At 38.2% G+C, this 21,900-nt stretch overlaps 1 protein-coding gene across 1 annotated transcript in view; it reads right to left on the minus strand.

The window, feature by feature from the left end:
* Positions 1-21,900, minus strand: part of ABCA13 (ATP binding cassette subfamily A member 13) — a 570,776-nt gene that overhangs the window by 508,155 nt on the left and 40,721 nt on the right. Inside the window, 3 exon segments of the mRNA XM_049894281.1 lie at positions 2,081-2,109; positions 7,630-7,775; positions 15,238-15,246. Coding sequence (XP_049750238.1) covers positions 2,081-2,109; positions 7,630-7,775; positions 15,238-15,246 — 184 coding nt within the window.

Consider the following 21,900-nt stretch of genomic DNA (forward strand, 5'->3'; position numbering starts at 1 on the left):
TTCTCAATTGCCTGTGCTCCAGGGCTCTGCCCACTGACCTTTTCTGTTCTTCGTTGCCACTCTGTCCCTTGATGACCTCAACCAGTTTCAAGGCTTCAAATATCATCTGTGCATAAACACAGTCCAAATGTACATATCCAGCTAAGATTATTTACCTCAACTCTAAACTGGTATCACCCACAGCCCCTTGACAGTACCACTTGGACATCTAATCATATGCCCCAAACCAACCTTCTGATTTTCCCTCCCCCAACACAAAGCCGTTCCAATCTTCACCTACTTCAGCAAATTGCCACTCCAGACTTTCAACTGCTAAGGTCAAAACACGTAGAGTTGCCTTGGACTCTTCTTTTTCTCTTATAACCTAAGTAGTATTCATCAATCCTACTGGCTCTACCTTCCAAATGTATCAAGAATTCCATAGGTTCTCACTACCTCTGTCACCGGTCCAGGTCACCATCATTTGCTGCCTAGATGAGTGCATAGATTTCATACTGGTCTCCCAGCCACACTCTTGCTCAGCACAACAGCCAAAGAGATCCTTTCAAAACAACTCAAGTCTTGTCATTTCTCTACCCAGGATATTCCAATGACCAGATCGCTCTGAATAAAAGCCAAAGAGTATGCCATCATTTTCAGAGTTCTAAACATAGAAAAATTACCTAGAAATCTTTCATCATAACAAAGAAAACAGCTTTCATGCAGCCATATTTCTTCAGCTCATGGTACATATGCCTAAATATTTTTCCGTCACAAACGTATTAATGATATGCTTTTGTGCTCTTGCTTTGTACTTGACATATCATAATCATTTTCCATGTGTCATGTTTACCATCAAGGGACTTATTAACTTAGGCTATCAAAATTTATTTAACCTATTTTTGGATGTTAAAATTTTCCACCATTATAACTTAATATCTTTATGCCTGTAGTTTTATATTTCTTTTCTGTTATGAATAAGATAAATTATCAGAACGATTACTGGGACAAAAGCTATCAAGACACCTTTTGGGAAGTTATTGTATCACTTTTTATTTCAACAATGTCTGGTTATATCAGTGGACTGCAATATCACAAGCATGGGATATCATAACTTTCTTTTTTAAAATTTAGCTGATTTAATCATTGAAATGGTGTGCTTTCCTGTTTTTTAATAGGTTCTTTGCAAAACTCTGAATATATGTGACCCATAATGTTTTCCTTTAGACCAAATATATCAGAAAGGTCAAAGTTAAGAGAGTGTACTGTCTCAGTCACCTTTGTGACTCTACTTTGCTACTATAATTATCCAACCAATACATTGACAGTCCTACTCCATTTGAATTCATAGGTTCTCCCTTATTATTTTACTTTTCTTCTAATGGTTTTACTGCATACACATTTTTTGTTTGTTTTTAACTATCTAAATGCTTCTTAGAATTAGGCAGGCATGGGGAGAATATGTTACAATGTCCCTGAGATGCCCAAGCACTCAGCGTCAGCTGCTGCAAAACAAGCAAGGAGGAATTTCCAGTGTTGCCAGGATTTGCATTTTAATAAGAGGTTTCTCAACCTTGGTATATATGGATACTTTGAGCCAGATAATTCCTTGTTGTGGGGGTTGGGGGAGGTGTTCTGTACATAGTAGGACGCTTGTAAGCCATGACACTGAAAAAATGTCTCCAGACATTGTCAAAAACAGCGCCCTGTTAATAACCAATGCCTTAAAGGAAGGCTAAATGCCTAAAGTGAGCCCAAAACCATGTGCCAAACACACAAATCTCAAATTGAACTTGAGATCAGTACAGGTAAGAATCCTGTCTTAACAGAGCAGCTGTATGGATTATACACAACCCAGAGATCTCAGCTTTCACCTTCTGCTATCCATAGTCCTAACTTCTGGCCATAAAGGCCCAGAGCCTTGTTTGAGAAATTTAAACTCATCTTTCAATCCATCTCTTCAGTGAATCTGACTCTTTCAAATTCAGATTTTACATAATTGCACCTAAAAATCAGTGTTTGAGAAAATGAATTAAATTAAAAAACAGTTAACCATTATGTTTCTGATGGCTAAATTTCAAACTTTTGCTAAGGTACTTACTGTTAAAAAACTGGAGCCATAAGAAGAATCTACAACAAAGCATATTTAAGAGATATTAGTTCAATCGGCAATCAAAAGAACATTTTGATGAGCACCTATTTTAGTTCTAAAATCAAAGGAAGTGTCACAGACTCCTGGCTGAAAACTAGATTACACCCCAACTGAAGAATCAATTTGAAGTGAATAGTCCCCGTGAATTTCGAAACACTTTGCTTTTTTTTTTTATTATGACTGTTAAGGTAGATCCAACACACACCAATTCCACACTTCGGACATGTTCAATTCAGTGTCATCGATTGCACTCTTCAAGTTGTGCAACCATTTTCACCATCCTTTTTCTAATTGTTTATTCCCCTTTGACGTAAATACATTGCCCCCTAAGCTTCCTGTCTGACCTTTCGAGTTGCTGTTGTCAGTTTGATCCCATACAGATAGTTCTTCAAAAAAGCATGATGTTCAAGGCAAACATTTTTTCCTAGATGAGCTAACGTATTGTTTGGTTTAGAGAAAACTTCAGGGGGATATCTTTGGTTAAAGGTTTAAGGTTTAAATATTTTCTCAGGGCAACAGTTTCAGGGGTTCATCCAGCCTCAATGGCTCCAGAAAGTCTGGATTCCATGAAAATTTGGGATTCTGTTCCACATTTTCCCCCTTTTGCAAAACAGATTGCTCTTAATTAAATCCCTGGAGAATGACTTCGCTGGCAAAACAAATTTCAACAATTTGCCAGAGTATTATATTATTTTACCAACCTCCAATTCCACCAGGCATCATGAGCATTCAGAACAGGAAAGAGAGCAGAAAGTGAAAATAAAGAAAAATACAAAAATAATAAGTTGACAAGGGAAAGAAAAGTGGAATTATGATTTTACATGTCATTTTTTAATCACATATACCATGGGGAATGGCTCAAATGGTAACAAATTGAAAAGAAAGTGCAGGCTTTAAATTAAAAAAAATTTTTTTTTTGTTTCCCTTTTAATAGCATTTTGAAACGCATTTGAAAAACAAGCTTTATTAAAGTAGAAAGACCTCATAATAGAACCTAAAACCAGAACTTCAGCATTCTGTGTTTGTCACTACTCTGGTCATTTGCTGATGCAGTTTGTCTATTGTGAAATCAGCCATCAGAAAGGGCAAGGCGCAGTCCGACCAGACTAGGCAAAGGTGCTGTTTTCACTCCTAGAAATAGCACATGAGATCACCTCCTGTGAGGAGCTCATTCTTCATTTTTATATACACCATGGAAAGAAAAAAATTATATAAAAAGAAAAACTTAAGTTGGGTTTCCAGATTTAGCAAATAAAAATACAGGCTGTTCAGTTAAATTTCAATTTTTGATAAAAACAAATATTTTTTGGTATAAATATGTAATATTTGGGAAATATACTAAAGCAATTAGCTGTTGTTTATCTAAAGTTTGAATTTAACTGAATATCCTGTGTTTTATCTGGCAGCCCTTGTTGGGGTAGTATTAAAATAAATAAATAAATAAAAGGCAGGCCCTTGTCTATTGAAGAAGCTGGCAGTAAGCAATGGCCTGGCTCCGTGAAGGCAGACCGTTAGCTTTCCCAGTCTGAGGTTCAAGCTGCCCCATCTACAAACTGAGCTCTCTACAAGCTATTGCCATTCTAACTTTTGCTGTGGTAAATTTAGAAATAAGAATCGGAGCCACTCAGAATGTGGACATTCCTTATGGGAACAGAAATTACTTTTGTTTAGAGAATAATCGGCCCCAATGATATAAAAGTAATCAAAGGAAGCTCCTCGTTGAAGACCAATGTGAAGTGTTATTAGCATAAAAAGACCAATTAAGGCCAACAAGGAGAGAAGGAATCACTGTGTGTGTGTGTGTGTGTGTGTATGTGTGTGTATTTAAGGGGTAAGGGAAAGACTTAAAAATCATAGGAAGAGTAAGAAAGGAAGACACCAGTAGCAGGGAGGAAAGGAGACAGGGAGAGTGGAAAGTGAGTAGCTCAGCAGATAGTGCAAGGACAGATTGCACACCCATCTTAAAGCTTGTAGTCTGTGCATTGCACAAGTTACCTTCCCAGGGACCAGGAAGGAATGGAAACCCAGCGCCACCCTCCACAGCTAGGCCTGGTACTGCCTCCTATCCACTAGAGGGTGCATCTTTTTATATTGTTGTTGTTGTTAGGTGCCCTGGAGTCATTCTGACTCATAGCGACCCTATGCACAACAGAACGAAACACTGCCCGGTCCTGTACCACCCTTGCAATCATGGTTATGCTTGAGCTCATTGTTGCAGGCACTATGTCAATCCACCTCACTGAGGGTCTTCCTCTTTTCCACTGACCCTGTACTCTGCCAAACATGATGTCCTTCTCCAGGGACTCATCCCTCCTGACAACACGTCCAAAGTATGTAAGATGCAGTCTCGCCATCCTTGCCTCTAAGGAGCATTCTGGCCGCACTTCTTCCAAGACACTTTTGTTCTTTCTTTTGGCAGTCCGTGGTATATTCAATATTCTTCAACAAAACCACAATACAAAGGCATCAACACTTCTTCAGTCTTCCTTATTCATTGTCCAGCTTTCACATGCATATGATGTGATTGAAAATACCATGGCTTGGGTCAGGTGCACCTTAGTCTTCAGGGTGACATCTTTGCTCTTCAGCACTTTGAAGAGGTCCTTTGCAGCAGATTTGCCCAATGCAATGAGTCTTTTGATTTCTTGACTGCTGCTTCCATGGCTGTTGATTGTGGATCAAGTAAAATGAAATTCTTGACAATTTTAATCTTTTCTCCATTTATCATAATGTCGCTCATTGGTCCAGTTGTGAGGGTTTTTGTTTTCTTTATGTGGAGGTGTAATCCACACTGAAGGCTGTGGTCTTTGATCTTCATTAGTAAGTGCTTCAAGTCCTCTTCACTTTCAGCAAGCAAGGTTGTGTCATCTGCATAACGCAGGTTGTTAATGAGTCTTCCTCCAATCCTGATGCCCCGTTCTTCTTCATATAGTCCAGCTTCTCGGATTATTTGTTCAGCATACAGATTAAATAGGTATGGTGAAAGAATACAACCCTGACACACACCTTTCCTGACTTTAAACCAATCAGTATCCCCTTGTTCTGTCTGAACAACTGCCTCTTGATCTATGTAAAGGTTCCTCATGAGCACAATTAAGTGTTCTGGAATTCCTATTCTTCAGCGTTATCCATAGTTTGTTATGATCCACACAGTCGAATGCCTTTGCATAATCAATAAAACACAGGTAATCATCCTTCTGGTATTCTCTGCTTTCAGCCAGGACCCATCTGACATCAGCAATGATATCCCAGGTTCCTCACCCTCTTCTGAAACTGGCCTGAATTTCTGGCAGTTGCCTGTTGATAAACTGCTGCAGCCATTTTTGAATGCTCTTCAGCAAAATTTTGCTTGCATGTGATATTAATGATATCATTCTATAATTTCCACATTCAGTTGGATCATCTTTCTTGGGAACAGGCATAAATATGGATCTCTTCCAGTCAGTTGGCCAGGAAGTTGTCTTCCATATTTCTTGGCATAGATGAGTGAGCACCTCCAGGGCTGCGTCTGTTTGTTGAAACATCTCAATTGATATTCCATCAATTCCTGGAGCCTTGTTTTTTGCCAGTGCCTTCAGAGCAGCTTGGACTTCTTCCTTCAGTACCATCGGTTCCTAATCATATGCCACCTCTTGAAATGGTTGAATATCGACTAATTCTTTTTGGTATAATGACTCTGTGTATTCCTTGCATTTTCTTTTGATGCTTCCTGCGTCGTTTAATGTTTTCCCCATGGAATCCTTCACTATTGCAACTCGAAGCTTGAATTTTTTCTCCAGTTCTTTCAGCTTGAGAAATGCCGAGTGTGTTCTTCCCTTTTGGTTTTCCATCTCCAGCTCTTTGCACATGTCATTATAATACTTTATTTTGTCTTCTTGAGAGGCCCTTTGAAATCTTCTGTTCGGTTCTTTTACTGCATCAATTCTTCCTTTTGCTTTAGCTGCTCGACACTCAAGAGCAAGTTTCAGAGTCTCCTCTGACATCCATCTTGGTCTTTTCTTTCTTTTCTGCCTTTTCAGTGACTTCTTGCTTTCTTCATGGATGATGTCCTTGATGTCATTCCACAATTCGTCTGGTCTTCGGTCACTAGTGTTCAATGCGTCAAATCTATTCTTCAGATGGTCTCTAAATTCAGGTGGGATATACTCAAGGTCATATTTTGGCTCTCTGGACTTGCTCTGATTTTCTTCAGTTTCAACTTGAACTTGCACATGAGCAATTGATGGTCTGTTCCACAGTCAGACCCTGGAATTGTTCTGACTGGTGAGATTGAGCTTTTCCATCATCTCTTTCCACAGATGCAGTCAATTTGATTTCTGCATGTTCCACCTGGCAAGGCCTATATGTATAGTCACCGTTTGTGTGGGTGAAGGAAGGTATTTGCAATGAAGAAGTCATTGGTCTTGCAAAATTCTATCATTCCATCTCCAGCATTGTTTCTATCACCAAGGCCATATTTTCCAACTACTGATCCTTCTTCTTTGTTTCCAACTTTCACATTCCAATCGCCAGTAATTATCAATGCATGTTGATAGCATGTTTGATTAATTTCAGACTGCAGCACGTGTTTGTCAGTTTGTCATACTATGGGGGTTTGTGTGTTGCTGTGATGCTGGAAGCTATGCCACCGGTATTCAGATACCAGCAGGGTCACCCATGGAGGACAGGTTTCAGCTGAGCTTCCAGACTAAGACAGACTAGGAAGAAGGACCTGGCAGTCCACTTCTGAAAAGCATTAGCCATTGAAAACCTTATGAATAGCAGCAGAACATTGTCCGATATAGTGCTGGAAGATGAGTCCCCCAGGTTGGAAGGCACTCAAAAGATGACTGGGGAAGAGCTGCCTCCTCAAAGTAGAGTTGACCTTAATGATGTGGATGGAGTAAAGCTTTCGAGACCTTCATTTGCTGATGTGACACAACTCAAAATGAGAAGAAACAGCTGTAAACATCCATTAATAATCAGAGGCTGGAATGTACGAAGGGTGAATCTAGGAAAATTGGAAATCATCAAAAATGAAATGGAATGCACAAACATTGATATCCTAGGCATTAGTGAGCTGAAATGGACTGGTATTGGCCATTTTGAATCAGACAATCATATGGTTTACTATGACAGGAATGACAACTCAAAGAGGAATGGTGTTGCATTCATCGTCAAAAAGAACATTTCAAGATCTATCCTGAAGTGCAACGCTGTCAGTGATAGGATAATATCCATGCGCCTACGAGGAAGACCAGTTAATACGACTATTATTCAAATTTATGCACCAAGCACTAGGGCCAAAGATGAAGAAATAGAAGATTTTTATCAGCTGCTGAAGTCTGAAATTGAAAGTCATCTTTTTACAAGACGCATAAAAAGAACAGCCTAGTGCGTTAATGGGAACTAAACCAAAAACAAAGATTTTAAAACATTCTTATTCTCACAGCTTCCCCGGGGTCTTTGCTTAAGTTTTTGTCCATATGACTAGCATCAATTATGAGAAATTTACTTGCCTGGCACCTTGGGTCTTTTTACCCAAAGTTTTTGTAAGTTTTTTGCCTTTTCCATTGTTTCATAAACTTCCTCCGAAAACTCCTGCATCTCTCTTAAAAAAGCCAGGTGGTTAACCTTCTTCATGTTGTCAGCTGCAGTTTGGAACCTAGATGAACATTAAAAAAAAAAGAACATTAGATAAATAAAATAAATATCACAAATGGAACCCTATTAAAGGAATAAATTGCCGCAGCATCTTTAAGGCTCTTGATTCTCAAGACCAAATCATTTTCAACTAACTTGTACCAGTTACACTTCACCAACTGTCCATGAGAGCCCATTTTACTTGACTCTCACACAAAATGGAAATTGTAATTAAAAAAAAAAAAAACTCTGTCTATTTAAAACTAGAAAATTATACTCATTCTTTTTTTGCCTGTAAAGTCTAACCATTTTAGACTTTTGTTATGGATTGAATTGTGTCCCCCCAAAATACCTGTCAAATTGGCTAGGTCATGATTCTCAGTATTGTATGATGATCTACCATTTTATCTTCTGATGTGATTTCCCTGTGTGTTGTAAATTCTAGCACTATGATGTAATAAGATGAATTAAAAAGATGATTAGTGGAAGTTATATTAATGAGATCTACAAGAATAGATAATGTCTTAAGCCAATCTCTTTTGAGAGATAAAAGAGAGAAATGAGCAGAGAGACGAGGGACCTCATACCACCAAGAAAGCAGTGCCAGGAGTAGAGCACATCCTTTGGACCTGAGGTTCCTGCTCTGAGATGCTCCCAGACCAAGGGAAGACTGGTGCATCGCAAGGACCTTCCTCCAGAGCCAACAGAGAGAGAAAGCTTTCCCTGGAGCCCATGTCCTGAATTCGAACTTCTAGCCTACTAGACTGTAAGAGAGTAAACTTCTCATTGTTAAAGCCATCCAGTTGTGGTATTTCCGCTATAGCAGCACTAGGTGACTAAGACAATGTTTATTAATCATTCGTTTTTGTTTTTGTTTTTCATTTATTCAACATATATTACACATTATGTACAGTACAAGGTGAGTCCCTGGGTGGTGCAAATGGTTAACATGTTCAGCTAACAGAAAAGTTGGTGGTACAAGTCCACCTAGAGGGTCCTCGGAACAAAGGCGATCTATTTCTGAAAGATCACAGCCATTGAAAACCCTATGGAGAAAAACAATTCTACTCAGAAACACATGAGGTCACCATAAGTCAGAATCAGCTCAATAGCAACCAATTGATTAACTGTGCAAGTTATTTGGACTAAATACATCCATGAACAGAACAGACAGAATGAGAAGGAGACAGAAAATAAACAGATGCTGTTTTTTTGTTATTGTTCTTAGGTGCTAGAGAGTCAGTTTTGACTCATAGCAGCCCTACATACAACAGAATGAAACAATGCCTGGTCCTGTGTCATCCTCACAGTCGTTGCTGCTTGAGCCCATTATAGCAGCTACTGTGTCAATCCATTTCTTTGAGGGTCTTCCTCTTTATTGCTGATGGTCTACTTTATCAAGCATGATGTTCTTGTCCAGGGACTGGTCCCTCCTGATAACATATGCAAAGTTCTTAAGACCAAGTCTCGCCATCCTCCCTTCTAAGGAGCATTCTGGCTGTACTTCTTCCAAAACAGATTTGTTTGTGCTTCTGGCAGTCCATGGTATATTCAATTCTTCACCAACACCATAATTAAAAGGCATCATTCGTCTTCCTTATTCATTGTCCAGCTTTCTTATACATATGAGGCAATTGAAAATACCATGGCATGGATCAGGTACACGTTATTCCTCAAAATGACATCTTCGTTTTTTAACACTTTAAAGAGGTCTTTTGTAGCAGATTTGCCCAATGCAACATGTTGTTTGATTTCCTGACCACTGCTCCCATGGGTGTTGACTGTGGATCCAGGTTAAATGAAATCCTTGACAACTTCAATGTTTTTCCGTTTATCACAATGTTGTTTATTGGTCCAGTTGTACAGATTTTTGTTTCTTTATGTTAAGGTGTAATCCATAACAAAGGCAGTGGTCTTTAATCTTCATTAGTAAGTGCTTCAAGTCCTCTTCATTTTCACCAAGCAAGGTCGTGTCACCCACATATTGAAAGTTGTTAATGTGTCTTCCTCCAATCCTGATGCCTTGTTTTCTTTCATATAGTCCAGCTTCTCAGATTATTTCCTCAGCATACAGATTGAATAGGTATGGCAAAAGGATAAAACCCTGACATCTTTTCTGATTTTAAACCATGCCATATCACCTTGTTCTGTTGAAAGGACTCCCTCTTGGTCTGTGTACAGGTTCCACATCAGCACAATTAAGTGTTCTGGAATTCCCATTCTTTATAACGTTACACATAATATGTTATGATCCACAGAGCTGAATGCATTTGCATGGTCAATAAAACACAGTTAAACATTTTACTGGTATTCTCTGCTTTCAACCAAGATCCATCTGACATAACAATGATATCCCTCGTTCCACATTCTTTTCTAACTTTAGCTTGAATTTTTGCAGTTCTTTGTTGATGTAATTCTGCAACCGTTTTTTAAATTATCTTCAGAATAATTTTAATTCCATTTGATATAATGATATTGTTTGATAATGCCCTCATTCCATTAGATCACCTTTCTTTGGTATGGGGATGAGTACGAACTTCTTCCAGTGGGTTGGCCAGGTAGCTATCTTCCAAATTTTTTGGCATAGTCAAGCGAGGGCTTCCAGCATTGCATTCATTTGTTGAAACATCTCAGTTGGTATTCCACAAATTCCTGGAGCCTTATTTCACCAAAGGCTTCAGTGCATATTGGATTTCTTCCTTCAGTAGCATTGGTTATTGAACATCAGCTACCTCCCAGGAGCTGATTAGCCAGTGAGCAAGGTACACACTAATTTAGAGTAAGTAAAGTATGTACAGGCTTAACTCTGCTTACTCACTTATTTATAGTGCACAATTTCACCTGGATTTCACTACATCTTTGATCTTTGATATGTTGAAATCCCGGTGAAATTGTGCATGACAGATTAGTAAGTACAATTAAGCCCATGAATACTTTACTTACTGGGTAACCCATCCTTGCTATGGCCTGAAATGGTAGAACTTAGACCAATTCTTTTTGATACAGTGAACCTGTGTGTTCCTTCTATCTTCTTTTGATGTTTTCCACATCATTCAATTTTTGGCCCATAGAATCCTTCTATTGCAAATTGAGGCCTGGATTTTTTTCTTCAGTTTTTTCAGCTTCATGAATGCCGAGTGTGTTCTTCCTTTTTGGTTTTCAAACTCCAGGTCTTTGCATATTTCATTATAATAATTTACTCTGTCTTTTCAAGATGCCCTTTGAAATATTGTGGTCAGTTTTTCTACTTCATCATTTCTTCCATCCACTTTAGCTACTCTATATCAAGATCAAGTTTCACAGTCTCTTCTGACAACCAATTTGTTATTTTTTTTTTCCTGTCCTGTCTTTTTAATGACCTTGTGTTTTCTTCATGTATGATGTTCTTGACAACATCCCACAACTCATCTGGTCTTCAGTCATTAGTTCTTGATGGGCCAAATATATTCTTGATATGGTCTCTAAATTCAGGTGAGATATACTCAAGGTAATATCTCGACTCTTGTAAACTCATGTTCATTTTCTTCATTTTCAGCTTACTTGCATACTTGATGGTCTGTTCCTCAGTCATCCTGTGAACTTGTTCTCACTGATGATATTGAGCTTTTCCATCATCTCTTTCCACACATGTAGTCTATTTGAGTCCTGTGTATTTCATCCAGCAAGGTCCATGTGTATGGTCACTGCTTATGTTATGTCGTTGAAAAAGATATTTCCAATGAATCAGTCATTGGTCTTGCAAAATTCTACCATGTCATCTCCCTCATTGTTCCTATCACCAAGGCCATATTTTCCAAATACTCATCCTTCTTCTTTGTTTCCAACTCTCACATTCCAATCACCAGTAATTATCAATGCATCTTGATTTTATGTTTGATCAATTTCAGACTGCAGAAGTTGGGGAAAATCTTCAATTTCTCTATCTTACGCATTAATGGTTGGTGTGTAGATATGAATAATAGATTAACTGGTGTTCTTTGCGGATGTATGGATATTTTTGTATCACTGACAACGTTGTGCTTCAGGATTGATCTTAAAATATTCTTATTGACAACAAATGTGATGCCATCCCTCTTCAATTGGTCATTCCCAATATAGTATATCATATGATTGTCTGATTCAAAATGTCTAATAGCAGTCCATTCCAGCTCACTAACCCCTAGGATATCAATCTTCAAGTGGTCTATTTTATTTTTGACAAGTTCCAATTTTCCTTGATTCATACTTTGGACATTCCACATTCTGATTATGGATATTTGCAGCTGTTTCTTCTCATTTTGAGTCATGACACATCAGCAAATGTAAGTCCCAAAAGCTTTACTCCATCCACGTCATTAAAGTTAACTCTATTTTGAGGAAACACCCCTTCCCTAGTCATTTTTTGAGTGCCTTCCAACCTGAGGGGCTCATCTTTTGGCACTCTATCCATGTTCCACTGCTATCCATAACGCTTTTACTGGGCAATTTTTTCAAAAGTAGATCAGCAACTCCTTCTTCCTAGTCTATCTTAGTCTGGAAATCCCACTGAAACCTGTCCGCCACGGGTGACCCTGCTGTTATCTGAAATACTGGTAGCATAGCTTCCAGCATCACACCAAAAGGCATCCCTTCATCACACTGCAGTAAAACAAACTGATACATGAGTAGCCTTAAAATTGTAGGTTGAGGTAAATGTTATGAGGAAAATTAACTGCCAAAGAGGTAGGGAGTGACTGGACAAGTTGGCTGTAGAGGGAGAGTGCTCACGGCAGGTCTCTCAGAGGAGGCCATCTGAAGCTGAAACCTTAAAATGAAAGATCCAGCAAAAGGGAGAACTGAGGGAAGTGGTTGCTGGTCTGAGGAAGCAGATGCAAAGGCCCAGAGATGTGACAGTGCTTAAAGTATTAAAGAAAAAGAGAAGAGATGAGTGTCTTGGAGGGAGGAGGAAGCGTGAAGGTGATGGACCTGGTGACACCAAGTGGTGTTAGTCCTGGTGAGAACTCTGTTCCTTCCCCAAGACCTGTGGTTAGGTTGGGCAGTTTTCACTAAGGACAACATGATCTGATTTAAATTTTAAAACAACACTCTGGCTGCTCGGTGGAGAAAGGATTCAAAGAGCACAAGGTGGAAAAGGGATGAACAATTAAAAGACTACTGGTGACACTGGAGAAAGGGGAAAGTTAACAGATTTAAAATTGACTTTGGAAGTGAAATGAGACCTTTAAATAAATTGAATGATGGGCATTAGAGAAGAAGGAATTAAGGATAACTTTCAAGGCACAAGTAGGAGAAAACAGAGGATGATCAAGCCTTCTCCACATGAGAGGAGGACATTAGACAAGGGTGGAAGTTAGAGACAATAGATAAGACTGAAGTTTGAAATGCCCATTAGACATCCAAGAATGGACCCAAAATTCGGGAGAGAAGTCTTCAGTATATCAGATATTAAAGATTTTTGTCTCATTTTCCATTGGAAATTTTATAATCTTCTTTATCTATATGAACCATTTATGTATTAGATATATTATCCCTTCATCAAACTTGTGAGAAATATTTTCCTGAATTTTTTTTATTTGCCTTTAATTTTACTTTAGTTTTGAGTAATTTTACTTCTAGGAGATAATAGATATACTATATATAAACAATATGCTCATCAAATCAACGATCTAAAATAGAAAAATACTACAAACAATATCTCCTACAATTGTAAGAGGGCAGTAAAATAAATAACAGCATATGTTTCTGAAAGATATTCTTCAGCCTTGAAAATTTGGCCTCCTGTATATTAATTTCCACATTGGTGATCAGTGTGCTGAAGGACCACCAAGGAAGCTTGCTAAAAATCCAGAATCCCGGGTGCCACTTTCCATGGATTCTCATTCACTTGGTCTGGAGGTTGGCCCAGGAATCTACATTTTAACCCATACCTCCTAGAGAGTCTCATACAGACGATCCACAGACAAGCCTAGTGGTGTGAAAAAAGATGTGGACTATATCATTTTATTTGGAAACATATGATAAAATTGTAATAATTCCCTTAACTTTAGTTTTATACCGTGTATGTGGGAAAAAGGAGATTTTGTTTTTACTAGTACACGAAAGAAAACTTTCTCACGATCTTTGAAATCAGACTGTTCACCTTGTCTACCTCTAATTTTAATTCAGTGGAAATTTACTTTTAATCAGTGAAAAACTACTAACTTAAAACAAAGCAAGAAATCACTTTAAAAGTTGCTGGAATTTTGTTAGAGTAACTAAGTGTCCACTTAAATTTAGTATTTCCAAGCAGGTAAAAAAATAAAATTGGAAGAAAGTTTTTTTCTGGTCAGAAATTATTGAATGCTTTGATTTTTCTAATACACGGTTTCTTTATTCTACAAATTAGAGAATTCTGTGAAAACAAAGTAACAGTTTTCAACACGTAAATCCAACAAAATAATAACAAAGCTTCCCAGATAAACTGTGACAGTAAAAGCTCTTTCCACAAACATTGTCATTTAGTTTTCACAACCTATTATGAAGTCCCACCACCTGTATGATGGTTTGTCATACTGTGGTGGCTTACATGGTGCTATGGTGCTAGAAGCTATGCCACCAGTATTCCAAATACCAGCAGGGTCACCCATGGTGGACAAGTTTCAGTGGAACTTCCAAACTAAGACAGACTAGCAAAAAAAGCCCAGAAATCTAATTCCAAAAATTAGCTAATAAAAACTTGATGGATAATAGAATATCGTCTGAGACTTCAATTTACTTACATTGGATGCATTATCAGGAGGGACCCATCACTGGAAAGGACATTAAAGAAAAAAACAAAAAACCATTGCCATCAAGTCAATTTCAATTCATAGTGACATTATAGGACAGAGTAGAACTGCCCCATAGAGTTTCCAAGGAGCACCTGGTAGATTCAAACTTTCAACCTTTTGGTTAGCAGCTGTAGCACTTAACCACTACACCACCAGGGTTTCCGAAAAGGACATAATGTTTGGTAAAGTAGAGGGCCCACAAAGGTGAGGAAAACCCTCGATGAGATGGATGAACTCAGTAGCCACATAAGTGAACTCAAAAACACCAACAATCATAAAGATGGCTCAGGACCAGGCATCACTGTGTTGTATTATACATAAGGTCACCATGAGTCAGAGCCATCTTAATGGCAGCTAACAACATAATGAAGTGAAAACAGGTTCAACAAACATTTATTGATGAACGAAATGAATTCAATGCTTTCAGATCCCAGTCTATTTAAAAATGAGGCTGAGGGAATTTAAGTGAATTTTCTAAAAGCTGGTGGACTGATAACAGCAGATGTCAACATAGAGCACAAATGGCTGAGCTCTGGTCCAGGTCATTTTCTACTATATACAACTCTCATACTTGACTGAAATCTCACCTTTTAAAGTACGTGCTTCAACTCAAATGAGTCGGGATCCCAAAAGTACAACAAGAAACCATTTATTATTTCTCTGTCAAGGCTTCACCTATTAAAGATTAAAAATAACCTCTGCAGCCTGTGAACATGATTCAAGCTCTCCAGCTCACCCAAACATGAGAATTTCTAGGGGATCCATAAAATTCTCAGATTATGCAGATTGATGTGATTCACGATGAGTTTCCCCTGTGTATAAACTGATTTTATGTTCTCCTTTTAGTTATTATTTCAATACAATCTCAATTTGTTTTTAACTGTATTATGAACTATTATTAACATATGATATGTTTATAGCAGAAAACTAAATAGAAAAACACCTGATTAAATATTGATTCATGTCTGTGTGAGAGGGAGAGAACAAAGAGGAAATTCCAGCACACCTGGTAAATCCCAGCATTGTTATAGAATTTGAGTGGAGAGCAATTTCCTCCTGTCTGAATCCAGTTCATTCTTTAGGCTTTTACCATGTAATGCTTGACTTTGCCCTTGTGGGAGAGGAGTTGTGAAGGAAAGGGAGACACAGAAGATTAGAATGAGGTAGGACAAGAGAAGTTCACTTGGCAGAGATAGCCCAACTTCCTTCTCAGCCCAGAGATCCACAACAAGAACAACTTCACCAAGGGGCCAGGGATCAAATGCTGCACCTAGAGACGGCCATGGCATTCCCGTGAAGGCCTTGAGGATGCCAGATGTGGTAGGGGTTTGGAAAGGACTCAGGCATATACCTTAAATTTGCAGATGAGGCAACTCAGACTCAATGAGAAGTACCTTGAATCATAACACTTTTGAAGTTGTGTCTCCCTGGGAAAATCATCTTCTAAATGAGATTATAATATTATTCACATAATAAAGTTGATGTAAAAATTAATCAAGACAGTTCATGTAAAATGCTCAGCACAGATTGCAGCATCTACCTCTCTATAAATAAAAACTGACAGTAGTAGAAATAGTAAGGCTAACTCTAGGATATGCATTTTCAGTATAAGAGCTACAGGAATCAGTAAGCAACATAAAGCAATGTAACTTCTGTTTCTATTAAAATTTTTGCTAATTTTCATTTATTGATTAACAAGTAAGACACGTTCTTATTGCATTAGAATTATTTCTTAAGGTAGCCACATCAAAAGGCAGAAATCATTCTCCAAAGATAGCTATTCTGGATAACTCATAGCACTGCTCCTGGTTACCAGGCCAAAGAGGGAATATCTGGAGGTGAACTGCCTTGAAGAGAGTAGAGGCTGACACTTCCACTACCCTTCTCATCCATCTTTGCTTGAGGTCAGGTGTTTGCAATGAGGCGCTGCAAGTGAGACAGCCCCCACAGTACTATGTTAAAAATCCCTATTTTCTTTGCTTGGCTTCTTCTCCCTCAGCTTTGCATTTGAATTCTGCTTTTATGTAAACCCCATTGCACCTGCGAAGCATGATTAAGAATGTTGCTGAAGCAACTTGTATGAACTCCCTACTTGTAAACCCCTTTTAAAGTAGGTAGCTTGCCTGCCCTTGGGGAGCAGTCTTGGCAGGAGCAGCTCTGAATGAATCCTTTTCCTTGTACAACGAAATAAAGATACCTTTCCTGTTCTCCCACCTCAGCCTCTCATTTATTGGCCAATATGAGTCATGCCGAGCAAGGACCTGGTGTTTCCACCTGGTAACACAAGGATGAAGTGGCCTTTGGAACCTCTATGAGAACTGACTGAGATCTGAAGGAGAAGCGAAATATGAGAAATTCTTATTTAAGGAAATAAGAAAGAGAATAGGAATTCTTTGAGACTTTCTTTAGGCATATTAAAAAAAAAAACTTCAGATCAGCAATAATAGCTATAATTACTTAATGAGATTTCAGGATCTTTGTCTCCAACACACTTCTACTCTTGGTTTCCCCAGCTTGCTTCTCACCAGGGATTTTCAACCAACTCCCAAAATGAAGAGCTTACGCGATTATTTTCAGGGTAAGCTATTGAAAGAGGAGCTGGAGAGAGTAGATCCCACTCCACACTCTGTCTTGTGGTAGAAGGAATCTCAAGTATTAGAGTGAGGGACCCTGACAAGCACAGTTAGATACCATCAGTTAATTCAAATTCTAACCATTTGATAAATCTAAAATATCAACTGAAGAGGTCTCCTAACATATTTGATGGCTTTTGATCTAGGTATAAAAAATTTCTGTTTGCTTGCCTTAGTTTTTCATTAACACAGAAAAACTTCCAGATTTTTTTTTTAAACTAACAATAAAAATGATAAAAGAAAAAAATTATTAAAAAATTAATTGGTTTGAACAAGGGTACCAAGCCTATTCAATGGGGACAGAATGAAAGAATAATATCTTCAACAAATGGTACTGGGATAATTGGAGCTTCACAAGCAAAAGAAGTGGGGCCCATACCTCACACCATATATAAAACTTAACCCCAAATATTCCAATGCCATAAATATAAAAACAAAAATAATGAAATTCTTAGAAATAAATATAGTGGTAAAATTTCAAGACATTGTTTTTGACAACGGATTCTTAGATATGGCATCAAAAGCACAAGCCACTGAAGAAAAAAATAGATAAACTGGACTTCATCAAATTAAAAAACAACTTTTGTGCATCAAAGGATTTTATCAAAAAAGTGAAGAGATAACCCGTAAAATGAGAGAAAATACTTGGGAAACATGTAACTGATAAGGGTTTAATATCCAGAATATACAAAGGAGCTCCAACTCAACAACAAAAAAGGACAAAAATTAAAAATTAGGTAAAGAATTCAGATAGGCATTTATTTACAGAAGGTATACAAATGGCAAACAGGCACATTAAAAGATGTCCAAAGTCCTTAGTCATCAAAGAAATGCAAATCAAAGCCACAATGAGATAACATCTTGCACTCACTAGGATGGTTATTGTTATAGATTGAATTGTGTCTCTCAAAAATACATATTGTAAGTCCTCACCCCTATAAACCCATAAAAAACCCAGTGCCCCTATAGTTGTAGTTATAATTCCATTTGGAAATGGGTTTTCTTTGTTGGTGCTCTGTGGCATGTTGGCTAAGTGCCACAGCTGCTAACCAAAAGGTTGGCAATTGGAATCCACCAGCCCCTCCTTGGAAACCCTAAGTGTCAGTTCTACTCTATGAGTTGGGATTAACTCCATGGCTACAAGTTTGGGGTTTTTTTTGTTTTGCTTTGTTATGTTAATGAGGCAGTATTTGTGTAGGGTGCGTCTTAAGTCAGTCTCTTTTAAGCTATAAAAGAGCAGATTGAACAAGCAACAAGCAAGGGGAGGGGGAAGACAGATGCCACACCACTTGAGACCATCAAGGAATCAAGAAACAGAATCTGAAAAGAGACAAGGACCTTCCCCGCGAGCCAACAGAGAGAGAAAGCCTTTCCCCAAGAGCCAGCGCCTTGAATCCAGACTGCTAGCCTCATAAACTGTGAGAAAATAAATTTCTCTTTGTTAAAGCCGCCCACTTGTGGTATTTCTGCTATAGCAGCACTAGATGACTGAGACAGTTATTATCAGAAAAAAACAGAAACTAACAGGTGTTGGCAAGGATGTGGAGAAGTTAGAACTCCATCCACTGCTGGTGAGAATGTAAAATGATGTAGCCACTGTGGAAAAGAGTTTGACAGTTCCTCCAAAAATTTAAATATACAATTATGTTTAATTCCTAGGTGTATACCCAAAAGACTTGAAAGCAGGGACTCAAATAAGCACCTTTATGCCAATGTTCATTGCAGCATGATTCACGAAAGTGAAAAGGTAGAAACAGCCTAAATGTCCATGAACATAAAAATGTATAAATAAAATGTGCTGTATCTATACAAGGGAACGTTACTCAGCCATAAAGAGAAACGAAGTTCTAATACACACTGCAAATGGATGAAACCTGAAGACATTATGCTGAGTGAAATTAGTCAGACATAAAAGGACGTATATTGTATGATTCCACTTATATGAAATATCTAAAACAGACAAATGCATATAGACAAAAGTTTATTACTATTTATCAGGGGATAGGTGGAGGGGAGAATGGGAGTTATTGCTTAAAATATGAACACATAATAAAAAGCAAAGAAAAAAAGACAAATGACAAGCTCAAGAAAGAATAATCATAACTCATATCTAGACAGTTTGACTTCTTAGTATGTAAAGACTCCCTAGAAATAGAAGAAAAATAACTACTCAAAATAAAAATAAATATTTCACAGGAAAAAAGTATAAATTGCACATAATCAATCCATTTCTGTTAACTCAATTCTGACTCACTTCGACCTCATGTGTGTCAGAGTAGAAAAAATGCAATTAAAACTGCACTGAGGGACTGGCCTAAGAGGATTGGACAATTTGTTAAATATGATCAGCACAGGGACAGGATACTCACTGGCCCAAGGACCAGTGACCCAGACATGATACAAACAAGAGTCAGAAGGAGAGGCAGAGGCCAAGAGAGAGGAATATTGAGGAAACAGTTCAGAAGTATTTCTATCAGAGACAGAAAGACGAGGCAGGAAGGACACCAAAAATGGAAGGGCTAGAATACTGAAGAACAAGGGACATGTTTCCTGGCTGTGAGTCACAAGGTCACAATTATTTCAACGCTAATTTTCAATATGTATGATTAATGTGTACATACTTAGAAACTCCATGGGGCAGTTCTACTCTGTCCTATAGGGTCTTTATGAGTCAGAATCGACTCGACGGCACTGGGTTTTTTAAGGCACCTGAACTCAATTATGGCTACACAAGTGAGTGAAAATTTTATAAACTTGAGGATGTACATTAAAAAGAAAGAAACAAAGGGTCATATATGAGAGATAACAGTCCTCTCCATAGAGGGGAACTTGGAAAAGACCATGAAAATCAAAGATGTATTTGCTCTTCACCCAGGAATCCTTCTTCCAGGAGTCTCTATTACAGATAAGTATACATCTGTACGAAACTGCAGGAACCATTGGAAAAATACAACAAAATGGTATCGTTAATAAGTCAACAGTAGATAGAAAATGGAATAATAAGAAACAATTTATCTATAAAGTCAAGAAAGAGAAAAATCAGAGTAAAGAAGAGCTAGCAAAAGCAGAAAACAAGCTGCAGTATTTAAACCCAATACAGTAAAAGTTAGACGGTAGTCGTGGTTCAGTGATAAAAGTCACGCCTTCTGTGTGGGTGACCCAGGTTCAATTCCAGCCAGTGCAGCTCACGCACAGCCACCACCTGTCAGTGGAAACTCGTGTGTTGCTATGATGTTGAACAGGTTCCAGCAGATGTTCCAAACTAAGACACACTAAGAAGAAAAAAAAAAAGAAGAAAGGCCTGGTGATATACTTCTGAATATCAGCCAGAGAAAATTCTATGGATCACAGCAATCCAATCCCCAACTAATCATGGGAAGGGTCTGGACAGAATTTTATTCAGTTGCATACAGGGTCATCATGAGTTGGAGGCTGATTCAACAGCAACAAACAACTACCATTTAAAGGCAGAGATTGTCATCCCACCTGAACTTAGAGGCCATCTCAAGAATAGATTTGATGTACTGAACAACAATGACCGAAGATCAGACAAGTTGTGGGATGACACCAAGGTGATCATATACGAAGAAAGCAAATGGTCATTTAAAAAACAGTGAAGAAATGAAAAATCAAAATGAATGTCAGAAGACACTCTGAAACTTGCTCTTGAACATACAGTAGCTAAAGCAGATGAAGATATGATGAAGTAAAAGAGCTGAATAGAAGATTTCAAAGGGTGACTTGAGAAGACAAAGTAAATTATAATGAAATGTATGAAGACCTGTTGATACTTCTAGATGCCAGAAAAGCCTTTTCAAGAAACAGGAACCAAATCCCTAGTTGCTTTTGATGGCAGCTACTTTTGAGAGACAAAGAGAATTCAGCTGCTCTGAAAGGAGCCTGGAATAGAGAGAATTATAAAATAGAGACTATAAAGCATAGAAGATACTCTAAAGAGTGTCCAAAGAGTGAAAATCAAGTACACAGCTGGAAGGTGAGGCCGCAGCAGGCTGTTACCAAACGCGACAGAGAACATGGCAGTCATGGAGAAAGAGATGGTAAAATGATACTCAAAAGATCTAGGTGTACTTGGGAATGGACAAAATAAATAAAAATATTAATGATAATGAAGTGAGAAAAGCAGGAAATCAATGGGAATAACTATAAGGAGAATATTTTCCGGGGTTGAAAGTCTAAATCTATACCCAACACACAAAGTATCAGATGTTGTAGGGAAAGAGTAAAGAATGTTCTCGAACAGGCCCTGTCAATTAGCCTCCTGACAACTGCTGACAGTGAAAAGAGAAGCGAGGGGCATATTTGGATGGCACATTAGGATGATTTGCTGTCATGTCAGCTCCAACTCACTGTAACCTTATCTGCAACAGACCAGTACATTGCTTGGTTCTGCACCACCCCCTTGATCATTGGTATGTTTGAGCCCATTGTTGTGGCTACTGTGCCAATCTCTATCACTGAGAATTTCCATTGTTTTCATTGATCTTCTACTTTACCAAACATGTTGTGCTTTTCTGGTGATCTTTCCTGTTGACATGTCCAAAAAAAGAGAGCCAAAGTCCCACCATTCTCACTTCTAAGGAGTGTTCTACTTGTGTTTCTTCTCAGACCGCTAAGTCTCACTTTAAACAAAGTAAGAGTGATTCCTTATGCTGTGTATGAATACCCACATAATCTGCAGTCAGTAATGACTCATATTTTTACCCTG

The sequence above is a fragment of the Elephas maximus genome, chromosome 8, assembly GCF_024166365.1.
Source record: "Elephas maximus indicus isolate mEleMax1 chromosome 8, mEleMax1 primary haplotype, whole genome shotgun sequence".
NCBI classification, from domain to species: domain Eukaryota; kingdom Metazoa; phylum Chordata; class Mammalia; order Proboscidea; family Elephantidae; genus Elephas; species Elephas maximus.